Source organism: Chelon labrosus (genome assembly GCF_963514085.1).
Source record: "Chelon labrosus genome assembly, chromosome: 23".
In the NCBI taxonomy this organism is placed as follows: domain Eukaryota; kingdom Metazoa; phylum Chordata; class Actinopteri; order Mugiliformes; family Mugilidae; genus Chelon; species Chelon labrosus.
In genome coordinates this window covers 13,990,820-14,015,710 of record NC_140356.1, presented here as the reverse complement: position 1 = coordinate 14,015,710, position 24,891 = coordinate 13,990,820, and the positions used below count along the sequence as shown (strand labels likewise).

The window sequence follows — 24,891 nt, the reverse complement described above, 5'->3', positions numbered from 1 at the left end:
AAGCTTCCTTTCATTAGTACTCATTAGCCGACGTCTTCTACGCTCTTTATTGTCACTTGGTCCCACGTGTTATTGTAAGATGTAGATTTCTGGCCTGTTTTCATTTTGTTTAAGAATCCTTCATTATGCTACAGTCAATAATTAGCTGCATCACAATACAACAGGTTTTTATTTTCCATATTCTAGCAGCTTTTAAAGACCTTGATGTCTTGGTGACTGCACATGTGGATGTGAAATGGGATTTCATCACACCAACAGAACAATAGTAATGTATAAGCAATGCTCCAAATAATGGATATAATGAAGACAACTACAAAAAAAAAAAAACTAAACAGAAAGGCTGTGACACACCAAGCTGAGGTGTCGGGTCATTGGATAGCAACTGTGATCCTAGATTTGGGGGCGTGTCCTGCACCATTTGGCAATGGTCGGACTTGCATCGGCAGCTGATCCCATCTCCTCCAGTTTACCCTTTTGAAAGACGAATACAGACCACTGCCACCTGCTGGTATGACAAGTTATATCCATTCACACAGGCACTGGATGTACACCGACCAGGCATAACATTATGAACACTGACGAGAGAAGTAAATAACATTGACCATCTTCTGACAACACAATCTTCTGCTGAGAAACTTCCGGACCTGGCATTCGTATGGTCGTTACTTAGACATGTAGCACCCACCTAGACCAGACCAGACACCCCCACCCCATAGCAGTGACACTACTTGATGGCAGCAGCCATCCCCAGCAGCCTGACAAGGGCACACACACAAAAACAGTTTAGGAACAACTCAAAAAACATGCACAAGAACAGCACAAGGTGTTGACCTGGCCTCCAAATTCAGTTTAAAAGTATCTGTGAGATGATCCACAGAGGCCCCTCCCCTCAACCCATAGGACCCAAAGGCCCCCCACTAACAATATTCTGTCGCCAGGCACCACAGGACACCCTCAGAAGAACCATGTCCATTCTCTGATGAGTCGCAACTGTTTTAGAGACACAAGGGAGACCTACACAATATCAGGAAGGTGGTCATAATGTTACGTCTCATAATGTTATGTGTGTGCCAGCTGTAGTCTTTGTCACACAGGCAACGTAAGACCACATCACAGTCTCACTTTGTTGCCGGTAGTTCTTTGGTGCGCCCAAGATTTCCAGACTTAACACATTTTCACTTCCAAGTACTTCATTAGGCATGAAGATGTGGAAATCCTGCCACCAAACTGCACCAGTTTGCTCAAACTAAAACAATTAGAGAGGGAAAAAAAACAAAAAAAAAACAGAGAGGCATTGTTTATAGGAGGGAGCAGCGGCAGACAGGACGGAGAGAGAAATACAGAGAGATTAAATCATCTACAAAGTCAACACATGCAGAGGTGAACTGAAGAGAGGTTAGACGAGTGGGAAGGGCTGCTGCGTGTAGTAGAATGTGGATGAGCCACAGTCGTTGTGTTGCCTTATATAAGAACGGAGAGTTGACCACTCCATGTGCTCCATCGGCACTGTTCTTAACCCTACTTCAACCACGTAAGCATGCAGATACATTACAGCGCGCGCAACACACGCGCACACAATCGAGACTCGATGCAGATGCACAAACACACAATGAGCGCGAGTGAGTGGGCGTAGCAGTGAGTCACTCTGTGGCATAGACGTCTCTCCCCGCTCGTGTTTACACTGGTTTGTCTTGCTGCACATGAGAGAAAATGGAGAGTTAAAAAAAAAAAAGGGGGGGGGGGGGTAGTAGAGAAAGAGGAGAGAAAAAGCTGACTCTAACTCCCAAGCTTAAAATAACTCACATCTGAAGATTTACCACAGTAGTGACACTGGGGAGGAGAGCAACCAAAATGAGGGGTGGTGGTGGGGGGGGGTTGCATCCCATGTTCTCCTGCAGGCGGACGCCATTGGTCCGCTAATCTGTCAGTCTGAGCACAATTAGGGTAGTCATGAGAGGGTATGGGGGTGAGGGAATGGGGGTAGGGGGATGCGGCGTTCGGAGACTAAAACGAACCAGAGGAGATGGGAGGAGGTGGAGGAGGAGGAGGAGGGGGCTTGGCAGGAACTGTCACAGTTCATCAGCGCCCTGGTACATCGCATCTGGCCTCCGTACTCCCAAACAGTACACACACCCTGACACACCCACACACAGACATAAACGGCCCTCGCTCGCAGAACGCACAGTCCGCGCGCACATTCGGAGACGGACAGACAGAGATATTAACGACAACTGGCACAAGAAAATCCCCACAGACCTCTAGAGAATACAACACTCACGCTCGCACACACGATCGCTTCACACGCGCACAGCCGTCGCCAGATTTCCGAGCTCTTCTACGTACGCATGCGCGCGGCGAACGTCTTAGAATGCGCGTTTGCGCGGACGCTCTGACGCCAGTTTCCAAGATGTTCCCCGACGTAGGCTAACGCAGCTTAACCAAGCATGTCTGTGTGCGCTTCAAACCGTGACGGGGTCTTTGTGTCCGTCTGCTGCACTGTAAGCAAGAAGCCAGCTCACTCGTGACAATGTTAGGCAACATGATGTCAGTGTGTGTAGAGCCTCTGGCTGAGAGATACCTGCTGTGACCTCTTCTTCTCCTGACCTTAAGGTAAGAATCGCCCCTACGGCTTAAAAACATCCTACCGCCAACTTTGAGGCCTGAAGGGTTGCTTTTTTTTTTTTTTTTTACTTTGGAGTTGCTGCACAGTATTTTTCCTGCCTTTCAATTAAATCATTCACGCAACAGTAATATCCAGAATGGCTTCTAGTAACTGAAGGGGAACTACAACATCTGCATCTGTGAAGGACTGCGGACGGAGCATGAAATGGGAGTTCCTTTGCTGATGTAAGGTAACAACGTACTAATTGAAAGGTCAGACATAAGCCAGCTGGCAGATGAGACCAGACGTATAATCCTCCTCTACTACCGCGTGCATGAAAGTAAAAAAAAAATCCATTTCGTTAAGAAGCTTCAAAGCCCCTCCTCACGTTCTGCCGCACACACAGTCGAAAAGGGGGCTCATCACAGCCATCTCGGCGAAACTCAAATCACAACTCTGCATCGCTGCCATAGCGACAAACCCTCAAAGCGGAGCCGACGGCGCCGCAGACAGGCAGGCAGGTCTTTAGCTCGCAGACAGAAATAACTAGCTAACAAACAACACCAGAAGCAGCAGCGGCGGCGGCAGCAGCAGCAGCGGCATGAACAAGCCTTATTAAAATACAAAATGAAGCAACAGCTTATGAGCAACACCACCTCCAAAAATGCTCCGACAGCCCTGCTGCTAATAAGACCTCAAACATATATTATATAATCAAACATGATCAAGAATATGTTTCATTTAAACAGCAAACTCAGAGTTTTAGACTAAAAATTGATAAGATAATCCTTAGAGGTTAGTAAAATGTTATTCAGGCTGATAAACATTTCACTCCGTCTCAGCGAGCCACTACTCAAACTGACTGGTTTGCACAAAAATTTAAAGATAAATAAATCAGACGCACAACCACACACTCAAACACGCAATGATCGCAAGACAACGCCGTTACCAACGTAACGCCAGCACAACGCACGCCAGCGCTCACATCTGGGCTCGCTCTCCCAGGCTCCCCGTAACATACGACAGAGTAATGAAGCACAAAACACATACTGTTGGAGCATCTGGCGCGGGCAAGGACGGAGCGACAGACAATAAAGAGAGGCGCTGAGAAAAAAATAATGCAAAATAATGATCGAGAAGAGAAGAGAAGAGAAGGTCGGGGTGGGGAGAAAAGTGTGGGAAACTAAATCAGGAAGTGGGAAGAAAGAAGAAAGAAGCTGCAGTGAGAGACAAAAAGACAGACAAAATGGAGAGACGTTTTTTGGCCACGAGGTTGGAGCTGAGGAGAATAAACACAGGTCAAATATTTGACCGCGGCGTGCACCCTCCCCGGAAGAGAAGGACGACAGAAAGTGACCGTAGAGGAGGAGAGAACAGAAGGAAGGAGGGAGGGAGGGGAAGATGCAAAGTAGAGCCTTAATAATGAGAGGCACTAACGATGCCAGGGGAGAGAGGGAGAGAGAGACAGAGAGAGGGCAGAGAATAAAAACCCAAACTAGACAACAATAAAGAGGAAATGATAGGAAAGAGTACACAATGAAATGGGAAGAACGCAGAAAGAGGGAGTCAATAAAAACAATAAAAAGCAGAAGGGGGGGAGAAAAAAAATCAAGCGGCAATTGCAGACATTCTGCAAGCTGACTTTTACAGCTGTTGCCTCGCCACCGCCTCCCCCTCCGCCCCCCCTCCCCTCCGCCCCGCTTTGCCTCGTACCTTTCAAACAGGGAAATGCAGTGCACGACGCTTATAAGTGGATTTAACGGCAAAGCATCGTGACGCGTTAAACTCATCTCACGTGGACAATCGCACTAAAACTTTCAGGCTCTTTTATTAAGAAAACGCTAACAAACATAAAACCAGAGCACTTATTTTTCCTCTTCAGTGATGAAAACGGCCTCGAATAAATTCTAAGGAGGTGACTGATGAGGAGGCCGACGCGTGTATAGGTATCACTGCACCCGCACCTTTTCGTTCGGTCTATTCCGTCGATAACTGGCGTCGCCCAGTACACAGCATGTACGTAAGCATGTATGCATGTGTTTTCACAGTCTTGGAGGAGAGAGAGAGAGAGAGAGAGAGAGGGAGCGGAGTGTGGTGGGGAAAGGGAAGGAAAAAAAAAAAGAGAGAAAGAAATCGATCTATCTGCCTCACTCTCTGCAGTGCTGCAACCACTGGGTGTGTGCAAAGTGTTTCACCGTGGCTGCATGTGCCCCAACTGCAGGGGCGCCACCAAGTGGTCAGAATTGGTCAGAGAGGATGTGCAAGGAAAAGCCATGAGAATATTTAAAGTAATTCCACTGTAACTTCTAAGGCCACAAAGCTCCACCGTACACGACCAGATCCAGTCGCTCGCTCGCTCACTCGCAAACAGCCACTCACACGAGCAGGGGGACACAGGTGTGTTTGTACCTCGCCCTCAATCCTGGGGGGCCTGATGCTGGACAGGTGGATGGTCTTGTATTCTCCGGAGTTGAGCTTGACCACCATGGCGTCGGCGTTGACCACCTGCATCACCTGCACAAACAGAAGAGCAGACGGGGAGGGAGGGGTTAGAACAAAAACAGAAAGGTTGGGTGACTGGTCAGGTGAACGAAAAGCTAAAAAAATAAATAATACGAACATGAAATCAGAATCGTTTATAAAAATCCCGTGGGGAATTACACCCCCCACCCCTTGCTGTGTAGATTATTGGAGCAAAAAAAAAAAAAACGACTGGCGCTGCATTTTTGTTGAGCAGACCGACCCGAAGGAAAGATCGGGAGCGAAGGAGCAGGTAAAGGATAAACGGAGAGGAAGAGATCTATTCAAAAGGTAGAAAGAGAGTGACACTGCAGATTGCGCGCTGTCACGAGCAGACGGCACCGAGAGCGAGGTAAGAGAGCGATCCTTGAGTGACTGAGTAAGTAAGCGAGCTAAGGCATCCCAGCAGGCCGGCGGGAGGTTTGGAGGACAGGGCGAGGACGTTTCGCTATCTGGGGGATTGGCAGCAGGAGGGAAAGGGGGAGACGGGGGTGGGGTTGAAGAGGGAGACAGAGCGCGAGAGGAAAAAAGCTTTAAAACACAAACACGCTGTTAGAGACGGGATAGCAGAGGATTACACAGCTCTCCGCACAACTTCGAGCTGGCAGCGTTTTGTTTTGTAGACCTTTACAAGTGTAACTAAACACACGGGTTAATTTATGTTTGGCATTTAAATGTTAAATCTCTGCCTCAAATGGAACAACCGTAAGAATATAGCTGGTACGGCTCAGAAGTAGGAGTGGATGTTGAAAGCAACAGTTGCTGGCAAAAGCATTCGTGCCCACCAAGAAACGATCAAGTCTACAAATTAAACACCTCTTGTCAAGTCATTACAAATGCGCAGTCAATATTTGTAACTCAACACATGCGCGCGCCTCTCTATGTGCCCGTTCCCCGAGTCAGAAGACAGATTGGGGGTATGGTGTGATCGAGATGGAGAAGGCGTCCAAACTCGGAGCCTTTAAGTAGGCCACTTGCAAGAAACTGAGAAATCAATCGCCCTACACATGTCGCCACCCACGCGTGCATTAAACGGCCTCGTCATCACTCAACCCGTACTCGAGTTTGAGTCCTCAAAAGGCGTTTCGGAGGCCGTGGATGGTCGTGCAACGAATGTGGTCGAAGGTTTGTTTGGTGGCGACAACAAAACACCCAAAAAACAAAAACTAGAGAAACTTTTCCGGCGCGTATCGCTGACACAAATCCCGGCGTACGAGGCTCATCGGGAGATTCATTATTCTGTGAAAACAAATCAGACTGCCATTGCATTTGCCACCAGAGAACAGAAATTAGACCAGCCCACATGCTAAATAGGCTGCCCACAACTGCAGCCAAAATACATCATACACTAATCACTGAGCTGAGTGGGAGAGATGCAGAGACATAGGGAGCAGGAGGGAGAGAGACGGAGAAGGGGAGAGGTGTAATGGGTAAGCGCGAGGGGGAGCATGCATACGCACGGAGACGGCGCGCACACACACCAGCCTACACAAATTCACGCTGTAACAAGGTCATTTTGTGGCCTGCCCAAGTAAATAAAGTGCAAGAGAAAGAATGTGGCAGGAGCGGAATAAAAATGGCTCAGCATTTACTGGCTAATTATCAGCCCGGAGGAGGCGAGATGAGAGCGGCGAGGGAAGACAGATCAACACGCACCGAGACAGAGGAACAGAAAAGATGGAGCGGGCCAGGGAGACAGAGTGTAATCTCACAGCAAATATCACAGGAACAGAGACAGAGGAAGAGATGGAGCGGTGCAGATAGAAAAAAAAAAAACAGAGCAAGAAGTCTTTGGAAAGTAGCTGCCATGAGGGTCGAGCGAGCAGGCAGGGAAGACAAACAGGCTGGCAGCATGACTCACTGGTCTCATCTGATACGCGGGAGGTGGGGATCTGCTGCCACCCTCTGCACGCGCACGACATGACATCTGCAGTGGCCAAGATCAGTCTTTGTGCAAAGGAAGGATCTTGGCCGCCGTCGGGGGGGGAATGTGTTGGTTGTTGCTCCAAACCATTCAGATGGTTTTAACCCACGGGGCCGAGCATGGGTTTTAGCCAGGGCTCGGATCGCCCCTCTCAAACGCGGCCACCCCATCCAGTTTGATTCAGCCTCGCCGCCAGCGGATGCGATTGCCGCTTCAATGAGGTGGTTTCATGTAACGGCGTTTTGATGGCGCGGTAAACACTTCGGCGTTGGCTCCGAGTTGGAAAAACACGAATGAAAACGTGGCTTGACGAGCGTGTAATGTTTTAGTAGGACGTTATCCGGGAACAGGTACCAATAATCTAGACCGACTTTCACCTTATTGCCCTTCAACTTGACAGATTTTAAATGGAGCACAAACCAAATTTATCCCTTCTCATTATCCCTCCCTAAAAGTGACTTTTAAAGCTGTCTGACCTTGAGGATGTCAGACTTATTTTTGAAAGAGACCCTAGTGTCATCTCTTAGAGTATTAAATTGTGCTTTATATTTATTGTTCACTATTATCTGACGCAGCTTTCTTAAGGGTTAGGTTGACATATAAGCAACAGGGGCAGCGTTCCTGAAAAGCTACTGATGAGAGATTGGTAAAGGGGTTTACACCACGTCACCTTTTGTCCATCATCTCGCAAGTCAGCCGTTACCCGAGGGGGAGGAGAAGGACTGTCGGGACGCGGCCTACATCCGCGTCTTTAGTCCCAGCAGAGGTGGGAAGAGAGAGTCGAGACAGTCAAAAAGGAAGATGCGTCAGCGGGATTGACTTGTGGGGATTGGACCTGCTGTGCCTCTCCACTCTATCCATCACTCAGGTAATAAGAAGTGAAAAGTGGAGTGGACCAAGAGAGGGGAGGAGTGTATGATGATGGGATTGATGGATAGACGTGTCCTTGCGCGAGGCGGTGCATTGCGGTATTAGGTGCCGACAAATGTCACGGGGACGAGCGCCACGGCGGCAATGACAGGCTTCAGTGACCTTAGTCTGTCCAATATGTGCTTAGCTTCAGAGCAGCTCAAGCAGCTGCAGGCCCAGCGTGGCGCCTTCCGTCGCAACTCACAGCCACTTCCGAAGGAATGTTTTAGGAAGGATGTGATACAAGTTTCACCACGCAGCAACGGCAACTTTGCAAGCTATCAGATCGCACTGAAGTTCTAGAAAAGGTTTGAAAGGAAGGGACGAGTAGCGACGTGACAACGAGATTTCAGAGTTGTAGCAAAGCTAGACAAAAAGTGGGCGGAACTAATCGAAGTTTGGAGGCGACAACCAATAGGACTGTTGATTGACATGTGACTCCAGCACACAGAGTACACTCCAACTTTTACTGCAAAGAAAACTTTGGTTGAAACCAGATGGTTATGTCGTTGACAGCATTTTCCTTTCGGATGAAGTGGCACCAAGAAGAGCTAGCTCCGTCTAAACGCTAGCAACATTTTTACGTGCTGCTTGTCTCGCTTGGAGACATTTGCGATGGTAAGAATGCAAGAGGGTTTCGAGAGCAACCAGGGACTTAAATGTCCACTAGCGAATAGGGATTGTACCGACTTTACTTCACTGCTGCTAATCAGGAAGTCGACTAGATCATGTGACAATAACAACACGGACGCCTCCGAGAAAACAGGTGAGGAGATGAGTGGGTCATTGCAGCAAACTAGCAGCGGTTCATCAAGTGTGAGGAAATGCTTCACTAAAGATGAAGCCCATTCTACCGTGACATGCAGAATATGTAAGTCAGTCCTGAAATACAACAAATTTACTGCTGCAATGCACACTCATCTTAAAAGGCATCCGCTAGAAGAGGAACGGTCCAAATCCTCTCAGCGGCAGTTAATTAACAACTTCACCAAATGTCTTGTGGCAACAGAGAGAAGCAGGCTGGTAAATTTCATTGTCTGAAATTATTAGACGTTGAGCTGCTAAACACGGAAAAGGATTTGGAGATATACCGCTTTTTTGTTTGTTTTTTGGGTCTCGGCTGCATTATATTATCTTCAACACGCTGTGGAGTACTATTCTTATAGGCTAAACATATCTGAATCACACAGTATTGATAAGCTCATGTGTTTATGTTCAGTTCTGTTGTGCTCTATCAGTTGACATTGTTGCTGTGGTTGTAGGTTGTGTTTTTATTCGTTTTTTTTGTGCCGAGCCAGAGTCGCATATTTGAAGTGACGGACTGATGGTGTTTATGGTGTTGACGTGGGCTACAGCCGACAGCAGCCCATGTTCAAGCTTCAGTTACCTTGCCGAAGCTTCTTTTGTGTGAGATGCTACAATATGTACTGTATTTAGGTCAAGAACATAGATTTTATTGATGCAAAGCATTACTTTCTACTGTGTTTTTATGTCTGACGTCATCGACTTTGACTCGACTTTCACCGCATATTAGTCAACTTTAAAAAACCCAAAGTTGTTCAAGCCCGACTAGCGACTACTTGTCTGCTACAATCAGACGGGCGATGATCAATTTCCCTTCCGTAGAAGGGGCCTTGGATAATAATAGGGAGAAGTAACCACATGCCCAAAGCAGTGTCCAATGAGTTGCTTGAAGGCTTTTAATCCTAAACAAACCTCTCCTGCTGCTCTTTTTGGGAAAGAGTGATTACAGGGGAAAGCAAGAACAAAGAAGTGTTCTGCATAAACCAAAAAGTGCATCAAGATTTAACCACAGCACCCCCCCCTCCAAAGAAAAAAATAAACAAAATGCAAACATGTCCCCTCCCAAACATACTTTCAGTTTCTTCTTTAACCCCCCAACCTTCATTTTCTTAGTCTCTGTGGCTTTTCAGCTCACCGCTGAAATGTTCCCTCCCTCCCACACTGTCCACATCTAACCCCTCTTATTGAAGGGGGGCTTCCAAGAGATCTGAGAGCAGCTCGCGCCGATAATATAAATGTTTTATCCTTTCTCCAGCCTTTTCCAACTGACTCAGGACAAAAAAATGAAAATATACATACACATGGTTTCTTTCTGTGTCTTCTTTATGAGTATGCAGTTTATCAAAATTCATTCTGTAAGCACATTGCACAAGCAACACCTTTTATGTAACCCTCGGGCTGGCCATGAATTTTTCAGGGTCTTAAAAGTTCAGGGAGCAAACAACAGACAAAAGACAAACTTTAAGAAGGTATTAAACTTTTTTTTTTTCCCCCTCATTCCCAGAGGAATATATATCAACTGAAGGGAGGCTGCAACTCATGAAAATGCTCACAGAGAAGACCAGATTTAAAGCGGATGTTTTAAGGCTAGAAGTTGCTTTACTACATTTAAGCGACAACTTGGAACGTACAATATTTCATCCGATTGTGACAATGCAGTTAGGCTGTAACAAAATGCATCTAGGAGTCGATCTTACTTGGTTTGAACCAATATACGCCGACAACCAGGAGGCAGTGCAACCCAAACCCCCCACCCCCCCGGTGTTTGATATTAAGGACACTTCTTTTCTCCCGAGGCCCCGGCCAATAACCTCCAAAGCTAATATCTGTAGTTCTTGGCTTTTGGGTGTCGTTCTGAGCCACTGCTACAGCATGCGCCAGCGATTTGGCCGTAATTTGCCTGGGGATGGCGTCAAGGTTGCTGTTAAGCATTCCTCGTACCTTTACTGATGGGATTTTTATTTTTTTATTCAGTGGAGGGGGGGCAGGAAAATATAACTCAAAGTGCCCCTGCTTTTGCAGCAAAGAAAATTGGAAATGCCGCAGCAGACGTCAAACGGTGAGAGGTAAGGAAACAACCGTATTCTCTTTAGCACTGAAGCCAAGTCTTATTCACATTTGGCAATGTGTGCATGACATGCAAAAAGGTTTATACCCAACACCTTTTTTTTTTTCTCTCCGTACGGTTTAAAAATAAGTGAAGACTATAGATAGAAGCACGAAATCCATGTGGAAGTTAAAAGCCAAAAAAAGTGGCATTAGGACCAAATGAAGCAGAGACAAGGCGTTCACAAATGGGACACAGCTTATAAAAGACACTTTAAGACCTCACCTTGGCTACGAACTGTCTGTCCTTCTGGTCCAAGTTGGCGGTGGGTGCCACGTAGTCTTTCCAGATGCGAACCTTGCGCTCTTTAGCGGATCTGGCCAAGAACAAAAGCAACATCGGTCAGATATTAGGGCATAAAGGGTTTAATCAAGCGACTATGAATGAACCAGCTGGCCGGACAATGTAAAAAAAAAAAAAGCTCATTAAAGTGAGCAAATGATTAGCCTACAGTCATTGTAGCATGATGGTAGAAAATGAGTATGACTGCAGCAGTATAGAGTCCTATATTGGACTCTCTATGTATTTGTACATCTGTCAGTTTTATTTGTCAAATTATTCTCAGCACTTTAAAAATCTGCAGGTACTTCCGATATTAATCTTATCTTTCAACAAACTGGGTTCCTACACTTTTCTATTAGCCGAGTAGAATCTGAATTTAATTAAATCGGACAAGACGGCTCGTCACCGACTAAAATGCTCATTGATATGCTTATTAGGAACCTTCAAGATTTCTCTGATGAATGTTCTTCATTTCCTGTGTAATCTTTAGCATCATCAACACCTGCACAGTAAGCCATTTCAGAAAACATGACCAACAAGTTAAGTTTTCCAATACCTTTCAGCAGCTCTGAGTTTCTCAGCTCCCTGGGTGTAAACAGCCATGGACCAATCTACACAGCGGGCAAACCCTTCCTTCAGCAGGAGTTCTGTGATGTTACCATTCTGAGACAAAGGAAAAACATGAACAGTCAAAATAATAATAAGATACAAAGGCAGGATTTGTCATGGTACTGCGACAACTAGGTGCCTATCCCTGCTGTTTACCGGATGAAGAATGGTGCCCAGTATGATCTGGTTGGGGCAGCTCTCCAGAATGATCTGAACATCTCGCTGGAGAAGACGCGATTCGGTGAAGAATTTGGCCTCGGCTGCGAAGGGCTCTGGCGTTTCCGTACCGTCTGCTTCCCTTTTGAATGTGGGACACTGGAGATAAAAAAAAAAAAAAAACGCAAAAAACATTAATATATTATAATAGTTATGCCTAAATCAATACGTGTTTATGCGTTAATATGTGTCCCAGTTAATGGATTACAATTTCACAATTTCCAGCAGTCAACCAGTAACTGTAGTTGTTTTTCTTTGTACGTGCACTCTTTATTTCTCTTCTTATCCCCCTTAACCAATGTTGCCTAGCTGTACATGCTATCTGTAATCTCCTTTTGATAGTGGGGGAAAACACCAGACAGATATAAGCACAACAGGCCCAATGAGTAGACAAGCCTTTGAGCAATGAGACAAAGAACACCTTGAAATGGATGTAATATCTTCAAGTGGGAGATGGAAAAGATTAGTTATCTTGAGTGGTCCATTGGCAAAGCTGGGCTTGGCGAAAGAGATTGATGGGGAAATTTAGTGGCGCGGATATGACACCGCTAGAACAAACAGACTAAAGGAAGCGACTCCAGGACTACAAGACTGGACTGTTAAAAGTTCTTTAATATTGTATACGACAGCAAAGTTTAAAACTGTCACAACGTGACATTGTATTGTAGCTACATGCAATAAGACTTTCATGCATTAATTATAACAACTTACTGCAATCTCCCAACAATGAAACACAAATAAATTAATCAACAGTTCATGTGCAGCCAGTGAGTGGTGGTTACCTTAACACCAGACAGCATGACGGTGACCAGGTAGTAGTCGGGGAGCAGCAAGGCACGAACAACACTGCCGTCACGCACATGCTCGATGATGGCTGAGGGGAGGAAAGAACATGATGTAGAGACGTTTGAGGACACGTTCACAGAAACTTCTGCACCTACGTCTGCAGTGAAATCCACTTTTATGTTTGTTTTTTTTGCAAAAACAGAAAAAAAAGAAACATAAATTTTTGAATTAAGTTCAAATAGGTGTGTTTAACAAAGAGTGCGTTTTTCTAGACTTCATTCAACAGAGACAGCACTAGCACCAACAGTTTTATGATGGCTGCAGGTGATTGGAAATGCTTATTAATGGCACTACTAAACTCAGATTATTTAATTTAACAGGCAAATACTGTCTGACACAGTGCCACCGTCATGTGGTATCCCACAGGGTTCAGTTCTGGGTCCTATAAGGTTACTCTTGGACAGATTAATAGATTATTATACCGACATCTGTTATAATTTTTTATTCCGATGATATTCAGTTATACAGCTCTTTCAGTTCTCTTAAAAGTAACCACTGGATAATTTGAAATTTAAAAATATATTTGTCGTCATCGAGAGCTGGATGGCAGACAACAGCCTTCAGTTAAATGGAAACGAGACAAAGGCTCTTATAATTGCTTCTGGAAATATACCTCAAAAACAGAACATTGGGTCGCTGAGGGTTTGTTTTCAGAAAAACCTTTTGAAATCTTTTTCGACCAATCCGTGTCTTTTGAGAATCGTCTCAGGCATCCGAGAGTACAGTTGAGGAGCATTGCCAAAGCGACCAAGGTTGAGATGACAGTTCATGCTTTCATTTCATCTCCTTTAGATAAGAAAACTCAAGATAATCGTGCATTTTAAGCTTTTCAACACATTCTTATGGAAAGCTCTCCCCTTATCGCTGCGATCTGTAGATGCCGGTGACACCTTAAGCAGCTGACAACCGTTTACATTCAGACAGGCTTTTGGTTAGAGATGTTGAGTATTGCTGTTATTTATCTGAATTTAAATATGTAACCTCAATTGTTATATTGCTTTTATTGATGTAAAATATTTGATTTTGTATCTGTGAAAGGGGCAATACGTACAAACATCACTTGTTTATCATATTTTCTATACAGTATAAACTCCCGCTGACCCTAGCAATTTATCTTTGGGAAGAAAGAAACACATTTGTCCGCTTTTTGCTTTGAAATGTGTGAAGGACAATACTCAAAGACAGATTTTTGGTCAATTTTAATACTACTTTATAGTTCAGACCATCCAGTGTTTATTAGAACAGGCTTTGAGGCAAGGTCAATTTATTTGGAAAGCTTTTTGAGGTAACTGCTAGAGGATGTGAGTCAAAGAAATTTCACACCTAAATAGTGTTCTGAGATGGGCTCTCTCTCTCTCCCACTCTCAGAGTCTAACTTGTGTGCATATATACGTGTTTGTGTTTATGAGGAGAGGCAGCAGCTTAAGCGGATGAGAGAGAAATTGGTATTCTAGTTTTCAACCACAGCAACTTGACGCACATTTAAAGCACTTCATCTGAATTGCTGCTTCCAATTTCAAACTAACCCTGAATGCCTCTCACGAATTGCGAACAAGAAATGAAAGCGCGAGGAGGGTAAAAAAAAAAAAAAAAAAAAAATAGACACCCCTTGTTCATTTTCCCATTCAATTAAAGGTTAGTGAAATGAGCTGAGCCGCCGTTACCGGCAGTCGTCTGGAAATAAATCGAGTGGCACATTACACCTCGAGTAGGCCAGAGATGAGAGACTGAAGGAATGAGCTGGTGAAGGGTGACACAATGTGTGCCATTACGGGTCCTGAAGTGGATGTCGGGAACAAAATATCTTTAGTCGAAAACAGGGGATTTTTGACGGAGCCGGCAAATTCGGCTTTTATGAGAGAAACAGAGGCTTTTACCGTTGATGGGTTTCTGGTGCAAGGAGTCGACGAAGTTGCGGGGATTCTCTATGGTGTACTTGAGGTCGCGGATGGTGTGTGTGCCTCCACCCTCGCTCCAAATGCCCTTCTTGGATGACTTTGACTGGTCCTCCAATTCACAGAGTCTGGCCTGCTCTGGACTGGTCGCACAAAATAAAAGGAAAAGTTTTAGACGCAAAAAAAACCAAACCATGTAATATACATCTACGAACACCTGTTACAGTGATAAAGCAATACATGTGTGGTACAAATACTTTGCGTCTTTCCAGGCTACCGTCTTTAGAAGAACCTGCATGCCATCCACAGTGTGAAGGCTGTGAACACTGCAGGGAAAAATGACTTCATCTGTGCTACTTTTAACACATTTAAAATTTAAATACACAGCATAAAATAAGAAACCAAAATCTCCACGGCAACTGAGCTGCAAGAAACCTGGCTACTGATACTGAAACCTTCGCAGGCCGCTCCTTACCAGCTCTGAAAAATAAAATGAAAGTGCCGCTGAAGAACACAGCTGGACTTTAAAGCCGCGGCGGCTTGCGTTAAACACGGCTATTAACTAGGTTACGAGCGGCCACGACAAATATGAGGACGTCTTTTGATTGCCATGAAACCTCTTTGACAACCCGCTTGAAAAAAAACGGCGCTTCGTCTGCTCACAAGCGCCAATTAATTTCACACCAGTTAGCGAGCGATACGCCGTATCTGAGACACAGAAACGGTTCGGATTGTAGAGTCACTGCCTTTATTAAGGTTAATGTTTTGAAATTGCTCTTATGCAGGCTGGAATAATAATTATGCCAAACCAAAAAAGGCAAACTGTGGCTGGATTAATTGCAAATTCATCCAAACAAAAAGCGACGGCTGTAACTTTTTAGGTGCTCGCTTGCAAGTGTTAATTACAAACACAGGCTAGAATAAGTATGCGATTGATACGGATCCAGCTTCATTGAAATAAGAGCTTGATAAAGTGCTGTTCTTGACAAACTGCACTGTTGAATCACTGGCAACCAGCTGATGATCACATTATAACTGGTTAAAACGTATCCGAGCGTTTTTGGTTTTTATTTTTTGTGAGGAGACAATAACAATGTTTGACAGCTCCTTCAAAAGCAACCACGCAGCTGGCTACAAACGCCACAATTAATTCCATGCTGGCTCCCTAAACTGTGCAGCCTAATGCTTTTCGAGGGCCCTCGTACAACTTTAATTATTCAGAACTTCAAATGGCCAGCAGGCTTTTGTTTTTTTTTTCCCAAAGAAGCAAAGGCTGCCCAATTGGTATGGGAGCCTCGATGGTGACTGGAGCTTTTTAAAACTGAATGTTTCACATCTTACTGACTAAAAGAGACGGCTCGCTTTTGCAGCGGCAACAAAGTGGCTCTCAATTAAAACGACACACACATAAACACGCGCGTAGCCGGCTCTCCAGCTGTGCGTTTCCTAATTGGGCTTGTGAACTCAGGCCCAAAATGCAGTCAAGTTCACCCCCACAACCCCCCTACGCTGATTTAGCAACCAACTTCAGATTGAATTGAAGCAGTTTCTTGCTTACCGAGCAACAATGGTGAAACTTTCTGTAAGAAGCCAATAGCGTTTAAGCTACTTACAATTTAAGTACGAAACGGGGGAACTGAAAGCTACACAGATATAGAAAAAAACTAAGAAAGCAATCAAGCAGAAGCAGACATTGTAAAGAGACAGAATAAATGGAAAAACAAATCATGAGGCGAGATTGGTTAAGATAAAGAAATATATTCATGTGTGGAGGCAGCTGATAGTGAACTTATCCAAGTCTCCAAATAGACCGGTTTCTTTTTTAGGTCAGCCAGCACACAGCTTGAAATCAAAACACATATTGATGGGCAGGAAAGTGCAATGCCGAGCAAGTCTGCTGGAGGAACAAGGGCCAAGGAGAGAACTTTCCAATTCCCTTATATTTGAACATGCTGTAGGCTGCATCTTTCATCTCCATGTGTCTCCCTTGGGCAACTAAAAATACATACAAAATGTTGAACCTGGGTAAGTAGTTTTAGAGTTCCCTGCTGTCTTTCAACAGTTTGAAGAAGGGCGTAAAAAGTCATGTTTCCCAGTGTGCTCGACTGGAAGGGTCCCACTCCTGGTGAACCGGGAGGCCCTGGTAGAAAAACACTCCATCCCCCCAGACGTTTAAACCGCTCAACCAGAGCTCCTCTAGGGAGCCGGTTAAAAAGGAGCAAAGGGGGTTATCAGGCGCAGTTTCTCTCCATGTTAATGCAGCTCCCCTCTGATCTAGCGCGTGGGCGTTATATAAACCAATCAGTCAAGTCCCTGCGCATGTTAATTTTTCAAAAGGTAAGTGTAATGCCGCGGATTCGGTCCGATTTTCGAAGGGCCCAGCCATCTCGGCAAATGGATCAACCATTTTTAAAGAAGAGCAGTCGGACTAAGTGACAGAGACCGAGATGCGGGACTGAAAAGGAAAGACTTATGAGCGCGTCCCCGCATGGCTCAGCACCGAGGACGGAATTTTTTATGACTGATCAAGTCAAAGTGAAACTCTGTCAAATGATGAAGCTCCCAGCTGCGAACCAAAAATCTCATCTGTGTGATTAAATAAATATAAATCTGCCCGACGCTGACAGCTGCAATATGAAGGGAAAGAACGCATTTGAACACAGCATGTTATATTTCTAAAGCCATGAGAAAGAAAAAAAAGAAAAAGACATCATCGCCAGTACAAGACATAATAACATACAGGACATGACGCATGCACGTGGAGTGATTAAACCAGATTTATAATTACATGAAATAAATTATGTCTGTGTCACACACACACACTAATGCCAGGATCATAACTTTAGAGGGCAAAAAGGCTCCAAATCGTACAAAAAAAAAATCGGTGTCTACTTTCAGATGAAAACTATTAATAATTGAGTGTGGTAGAGTTCTGCTGCAAGAATCTAACCTGGTTCTTTATAATACCCCACTTCACCAGCAGATAACCAACTACTGACGACTTAACATCGAGTCAATAGTCATGCTCCTGTTTTCTGAAGGTGCGTCAAATCAGAGACCACATAAAAGCAAGAAGAAAAAACATCAAAGGAGGAAGACGGATACCTCAAGAATATTTACCTTTGGTCAACAATCATGACAAAAACTGTTGCATATACACCGGTCAGGCATACCACTATGACCAACTTCCTAGTATTGTGTAGGTCTCCCTTGCGCCTCCAAAACAGTTGTAACTCATCAGAGAATGGACATGGACCTTCTGAGGGTGTCATGTTAGTGGGGGCCTTTGGATCCTATGGGTTGAGGGGAGGGGCCTCAATGGATCATCCCACAGATACTTGATCAGTTTGGGATCTAGTGAATTTGGAGGCCAGGTCAACACCTTGTTTTTTTGGGTTGTTCCTAAAGCATTTTTGTGTGTATGTGTCTGTCAGGCTGCATCCTGCTGGAGATGGCTGCTGCCATCAAGGAGTGTCGTTGCTATGGGGTGGGAGTGCCTGGTCTGGTCTCGGTGGGTGCGACATTTCTAAGTAACATCCAGACAAACGCCAGTTCCAAACGTTTCCCAGCAGAACATTGAACTGTCACAAGACGATCAACGTTATTTACGACTCCTATCGGCGGTTTTAATGCTGCGGTTGACTTATTTAGAGGTGTAAATCACTCAACAGAAAGTTTGGACAGTTTTAAAAGACTCTGTACCGCAAGATCGGTGTTGGGCAGATGAATGCATTTTTTATTTTTTTTTTTAAATCAGCCCATAGCCAAACCCGATCTTTCCAAACAATAAATAACGTGACTAAACACGTCTGTTGTTTGTCTGGAAGAACTTCACAGAGGAGGAGATTTGAGAAGAATTGTGATTTAGTGTTTGTTGCGACAGTGTGAATTTTCAAGTTTAGCTTAGTTTGTTAGCTGGCATTCACTTTGGTAGAAACACCTAGCTCTAAGTGTTCTTGAGATAAGAGCCAATATATTTTCAGTTATTTCACTGTTATTCACTTTGCAAAGAAGGCTCATCTATGTATAAAATGAAATGGGAAAATCTTTAAGGAATAGCTCGGAATCAAGTTTTTTTTTTTCTTTCTTCATACTTCATACTGAGAGTTTTTCAACTGTCAAGCATATTGACCTACAGTATATTGGACTGATTTTGAAGTTCACTTACTACTTAATAAATCTCCTCAGTGCATTTGCGCAACACTATGAATCACCAGGGGAGGAAAATCCGAAAGACAGGGACTCGAATAGTCCAATACTCAACATCCGTGATCGGATTGGGAACAAAAGAGAATAAATAAATACTTGATCGAGACATTTCTATTATTCATACATTTCAAGAAGCCAAATTTCAAACTGTGTAAACTACTTTTACTACTAAAAACCCCAAAAAATACTACGAAATCTGTCCTGCTTGGAATCAATCCTCCGTCTTCCTGTGGTATGTGGTACTTCAAGATGACTCAATTTCTCCCAAAATTGGCAAGAACCATTACAAAAAAAAATAAAAAATACAATTAAAAAAAACGCCAGTCTTCTATGCTGCACTGATGAGTACTCATAAACTGGCATCAGCCATCAGATTTGTGAACTGGCTGAGCAGAGAGATTCCTGAACACATGTTTAACTGCACTGTCCGAAGCCATCATCATTACCATCACCTCCGTAATTACCATCACATCATAGTTAGCGTGATCAACGTAGCCAGTCACGAGGAGTAATGATGTTGGAGGGTAGCGCGCCAAGGGAAAAACTAAAGCCTCAAGTCCTCGCTGAGTAATGCCCACCCCCTCCTTTGGCCAAATGATGCCAACTTACACTTAAAGCATCATTTACATTAGTGCCTGTTCTGGGCCATTGCGCCAAATGCTTGAAATGGGTCATTAGTGGCAAAACATTCACATCATCTCTGTTCATGTTGGAACATAGAAATGTAGCAGCATGAGTCAAATTGCTTGTAATGTGTGTAATGTGCAAATACTGCCACTGGGGGGGATATACAGCACTCCGTCATATAGCACTGGGTGTGCAAGTGTATTTAGGGGATTACTGCATAAGGGCAATGTGGCAGAAAAGAGTTTCAGAGGGACATCATTGTAGCAGCAGGGTAATGCTGCCACCATCTGGGAAACCATGGCTCCATCTCAATTCTCTACAGTCCACCAATTGAGGACTTATGTATTAACTCCCCACAGATTTACCAGTGTTGCAGTGATGTAAGCTTTAGAAAGCAGAAGATTACATCATGTAGCTAAAAGCGATTTTCTCACACAAAGTTGCAAACTTAAAACAAGCTTTCACGTCCAAAATTACTTCCAACAGCGCCGACCGTGCCAACAGCTTTCGGAGGGAAAGCATTTATCATGATATCAGACTCGTGCTTAATGAAATCGTCGAGGTCTGGCACGCCGACAGATCGGATTATGGCTCCATAACAAATGCGAAATGTAGCTGCGGCCTTGTGAGGCTGGTTCCACGTGACCGTGTGGGAGATCCAAAACATGATACAAGCTCAAAGAGCACCACCAGGCCTGAAAGCTGATGTCTGGAACCCTTTGGGTACTATGGATTGAGACTCATCAGAGTATGGACATGGGCCTTTTGAGGGTGTCCTGTGGTGTCTGGCAACAGGATGTTGTTAGCGAGGCCTGTGGGTTGAGGGGAGGGGCCGCACAGATACTTGATCAGTTTGGGATCTAGTGAATTTGGAGGCCAGGTCAACACCTTGTGCTGTTTTTATTTTTTTTATAGTTGTTCCTAAACTGTTTTTGTGTGTGTGTCTATGCCAGGCTGCATCCTGCTGCCATCAACGAGTGTCGTTGCTATGGGGTGGGGGTGCCTGGTCTGGTCTAGGTGGGCGGTACATGCCTAAGCAACATCCACATGAATGCCAGGTCCAAAGGCTTCCCAGCAGAACATTGGATTGTCACAAGATGGCCAATGTTATTCACTTCTACTGTCCGTGGTCATAATGTTATGGCTGATCGGTTTATCCACAAGGCCTGTACTCACCGGTCAGTACAGTTACAGTCAGCTACATCTGAGCTAAAATTCCCTTGAAGTCGCCTATAAGACAACCACAAGTTTACTAAATCTGACTTCTATGGAAAAAACACCTCATCTTCTACTAAGTAACACTGAGAGCTCTGACTCCACAACCTTCTTCTTTTTTGTTTCGTTTCTGCACCAGTCAGCACTGAATAATGTTACCGCTTCCTTAAATGCGACACGGTATTAACGCCAACATAAACAGTCGTGCAAAAAGCTCTCCTTGAGGTTGCACGGAAATACAATTTTCTCTTCTGACAGACTTGGTGATAGGCTGTTGTAACCATCAACAAATCCACGTAAGCCAATACGTTATCAGAAGAAAAGCTGCAGTTTCATGCTAATGTTCTTGTGTACAGAGAACGTTTTATATCTTACAAGCAGTATAGAGTCATTTCTACCTATATACCTTTTGTCTCGCATACATTACAGGTGGCATTGAAGAAAATAAGAAAATCTTACTTGTTTCCTCTGATTCCTTCTCTGCGGACTGTGGCAAGGCCCTCGTTCACCAAAGACTCAGCGATGTTCTCACCTGTAGTGTCTGCAATGAAAAGACAAAGAGAAATATCACTTTTACCAGCATTACCACACTACGATGAACTATAAAATCCAAATAATCGGCACCGTACCTTTCCCCAGGTAGACCATGCCGTACTCCCTGCCCAGGGCGGTCTTGATCTCCACCGTGAAGCACACTTCTTTGCCGATCAGCTTCTTCCGCAGGAACTCTCTGGCTTGGAAGGCCCATGGCTGCGACGCAGACGGGAAAATTAGCGTACACGTCCACAGAGCGAATCGAATCAAAGGTTAATCACAAATAACTAATCAATGTCGACTTCGACTCATCAATATCGGTTAACAACTAGTAGAGACGGGCTGCTGCGGATACGGCCCGTTTTAAACCGATGGCGTATTTTCTGACAGAATTACAGCATCACACAGCTGGTGAACTCTGGGAGAAAGCTCCCTCTTGCCTCTTCACAGCCATCAGACAGACATAATGGTCTGCTGTAATGATGGGAAATTAGTATCCAGTGCTAGATGGTTAATGTTTTGTGGAGCTGCCCTGCATCCAATTATCCAGAGTAGAAAGGCTACTTCAATAAGTTCAACTGTCCAGGCAATGATTTGGTCCCTTTCTGTGCCAGTATGTGTGTCGTTGCGTGGGATGGCCAAATGAGTTTGTAGGTCGTTTTAAGAAGCACATAGCTGATGTCTCAAGAACTGTATGTTGGTATTGTTTTTGACACATTGTGCAGAGCATATGCAGACCCTAACGGCGTAGCTGATGTGCACCTCGCCAGAAATGTAACTACGCAGAGCACAAGAGCTGCGATTGGTCCGCTTGGAAGTAGCATGTTTCCACTTTAGTATTTCTGGCTGCTTCTCCATCGCCACAGTTTTTATATTGGTTGTTTTGGATCAATAAAGACGGGACAAATCGAGGAAAGGTTAACTGAGGAGGTTCGGAGATACAAACATTTCTAGGACTCGTCTTCGGCCAAAGTTTCAGTCACCGTTGTTGAAAGTGAAGCAGGAAGTAGAAACAAAACTTAACCCGACTGACAAAAAAGACAAAGCGCAGACTAGCGTTTGGGTGGCGTTTTTACAGAGCGAGCCAGACTGACGAGCGCACAAGTATAAATAGCTCGCACCAGCATAGACTACATTTATGCCGGTTATGCCGTGTATGTCCCGCAGAACTTTAAATGAACCTTGAAGGCGATGATCGGCAGATTGATGGTCATGAAACCGAAACTGTTTTCAAAACTATTTCTGTGAGCTTATCTTAACAAGATTTCTTTCATTTGATAAAGAGGAAAAAGGAATTTCTGTCAATGCCAAATTGGAAAGCGTATTGAAAGGTAAAAAGAAGACATTTGAGTCTTCCACGATTCAAACAGTGACAGATACAGGAACAGACAGAAGTCTGGCTGTGATAAACAAACTGATTAATTTAAAGTTTTCAAAGGTTTGATAGGAAAATGTCACGCCACAGGAGTGTTATCTAAAGACTTAAGTCCAACTGAACAATGTTTATCTGGAATATAACGTTTGCTAAATGGGAAATAGCAAATTCCGAAGAATTTCTTCTCACAACTTTAAAAACAAGTATGTTCACGCCAGCATCAAATCGGAACACGGCATCGACACATATATCCACGAATACAAATGAAAACATTGCGACAGGACCACTCACTTCGTCGGGGGTGTCCTTGAGGTCGGGCTGGCCCTGTGCGGCTCGGCGGGCCATGGCTCCGGCTCGGATATTGCTCAGATTGATCTGACGCTCTGGGGGTGGGCCACCTCGAGGCTGGCCCCGAACGATGATGGCGCAGCCTGACAAGACCTGAAGAGGCGACAATGAAGAGTGTCAATTGGGGAAGACAGATTCAGCAGGTCAAGTGTGACAAATAACAAATAAACGTACATCGAAACGGTTGTACTTGCATTGAAGAAAGTGTCAATTTGATAAGCTCTACAGGAGCATCACACATAATTTCAAACTGGCTTAGGAAACAAATAAATCATCGCTGTGGCTGCTAATCAGTTCCCAATATATGTTTTTTTTCGTTAAATCACAAAAATTAAAGTCTCAGAAGATGCAACAGGACCCTGGACAAGCATTATACAGCTTGGAGGCAACTTCACCCTACACATTGCCATGGTGACAGTCTATCATTCAAACCCAAGGTGAGATCACGCCACCTGATAACGTAGCTAAATACAAAAAAAAAAAAAAAAAAAAAAAAAAAAAAAGATAACCCACTCTTGGGTTTGACAACCATGGCATTTACACGAATCTGAGCAAACAGCTTTTATCTGCGGACTCTCCAGTGTGTCTGCAGGGAGCATCACTGTGTGCTGTTGATCTAAGATGTGGGCTAGATAAACTCAAATCACTAGTGCCCCCCGCTAACCGACTAACTCCCTCCAAGTATGGGCAAAGCGGACGGAGGTGTAGCTGGGGTTGTACTCGCAGCCGTGAGAAAAAAAAAATAGAAAGGGGAAAAAAAAAAAAAAAGCAAAGCAGAGCGACTCTGTTTACAAAAAGGCCAAGCTCCACTTGGAAAGTACTGCACGGCCTTGCCTGACTCCCTGATCACCTTTCTCGAGGTATAGGGACACAAACTCCTCCAAACTGAATTCCTATGAAGCATGCAACTTTTCATGCGGGAAATCCTTCCTGCAAAAAGAATAACGTTGATCGCAGACGTGTAATAAGACATCAGTTGTAGGGCTGTCTTCGTCCCTTAAATGTGGAGAGAGCGGCAGTTTTTCAGTGCATTGTTATTGGTCGGTGTAAAGGTTTCTAAAGGCTGATGTGTTGGGGTGACAAAGGTCCACAAAGTGACACGACTTAAATAAACAGCACTCATTCAAATCATTCAGTGATTTCGCTGTAGGCACGAGGAGCGACCGGCACGTGATCGCGATCTACACAGTAATCCCATCAACTGATTTGGTTCAAGTTTAGAAGAAGTTGTGTCCGTTGTATCCAAAATATTAGGTACACTTGTGAAAACGAATGTGTTTGTACGTAACAGTCCTGCACGAAATCCCTCTTCTCGACTCTTGTAAGGTTCGGCTTATGTGCAAACACAAAAACCATTTAGGAAGATGTTATTTTTAGCCTAGCCCGCCGATTTAAATGGTGCTGCCAAAATAATAGAAACACAGTCTCAGGAATTTTAAACAAATGCTGAATACCTTAACCTTCATGGAGCTGAGACTTAGCGCAGGACTAGTGTACCTAATGAATTGGCAAGTAACTGCAACTTGATACTGGCTCTCAGACTGCTGGATTAAATGCCCATGGTTCCTGTGGAATCAGTACTTTTATTTGCAACAGGCTGCATGTGTAACTGAAGTGAGGGTAAAGAGAAACATCACATCGTTTCAAAATCGTCATCGTGTATTTGGTCATCGATGTGGCCGCATTTAAAACATGCGTTTCACCTCATAAGATGGAGCAATAGGCCTACTCCTTGTTCCATCTCATATTGTGGTATATTATTAAGAAAGCAGACATGCTGCAACCATCACAGCATGCAGCTAGTGTGGTTTATTTGGACCAGATATGGTAAAGCTTACATACTTTATGTGGCAAAGACTTCCAGCAAAT

At 44.4% G+C, this 24,891-nt stretch overlaps 1 protein-coding gene across 1 annotated transcript in view; it reads right to left on the bottom strand.

The window, feature by feature from the left end:
• snd1 (staphylococcal nuclease and tudor domain containing 1) overlaps positions 1-24,891 on the bottom strand; it is a 174,864-nt gene that overhangs the window by 148,499 nt on the left and 1,474 nt on the right. Inside the window, exons 2-10 of the mRNA XM_084573206.1 lie at positions 22,966-23,115; positions 21,395-21,515; positions 21,225-21,306; positions 14,697-14,857; positions 12,756-12,847; positions 11,914-12,072; positions 11,705-11,811; positions 11,092-11,182; positions 5,012-5,116 (exon numbers count right to left, since the gene is read on the bottom strand). Coding sequence (XP_084429332.1) covers positions 5,012-5,116; positions 11,092-11,182; positions 11,705-11,811; positions 11,914-12,072; positions 12,756-12,847; positions 14,697-14,857; positions 21,225-21,306; positions 21,395-21,515; positions 22,966-23,115 — 1,068 coding nt within the window. The remainder of the gene's footprint in view (positions 1-5,011; positions 5,117-11,091; positions 11,183-11,704; positions 11,812-11,913; positions 12,073-12,755; positions 12,848-14,696; positions 14,858-21,224; positions 21,307-21,394; positions 21,516-22,965; positions 23,116-24,891) is intronic.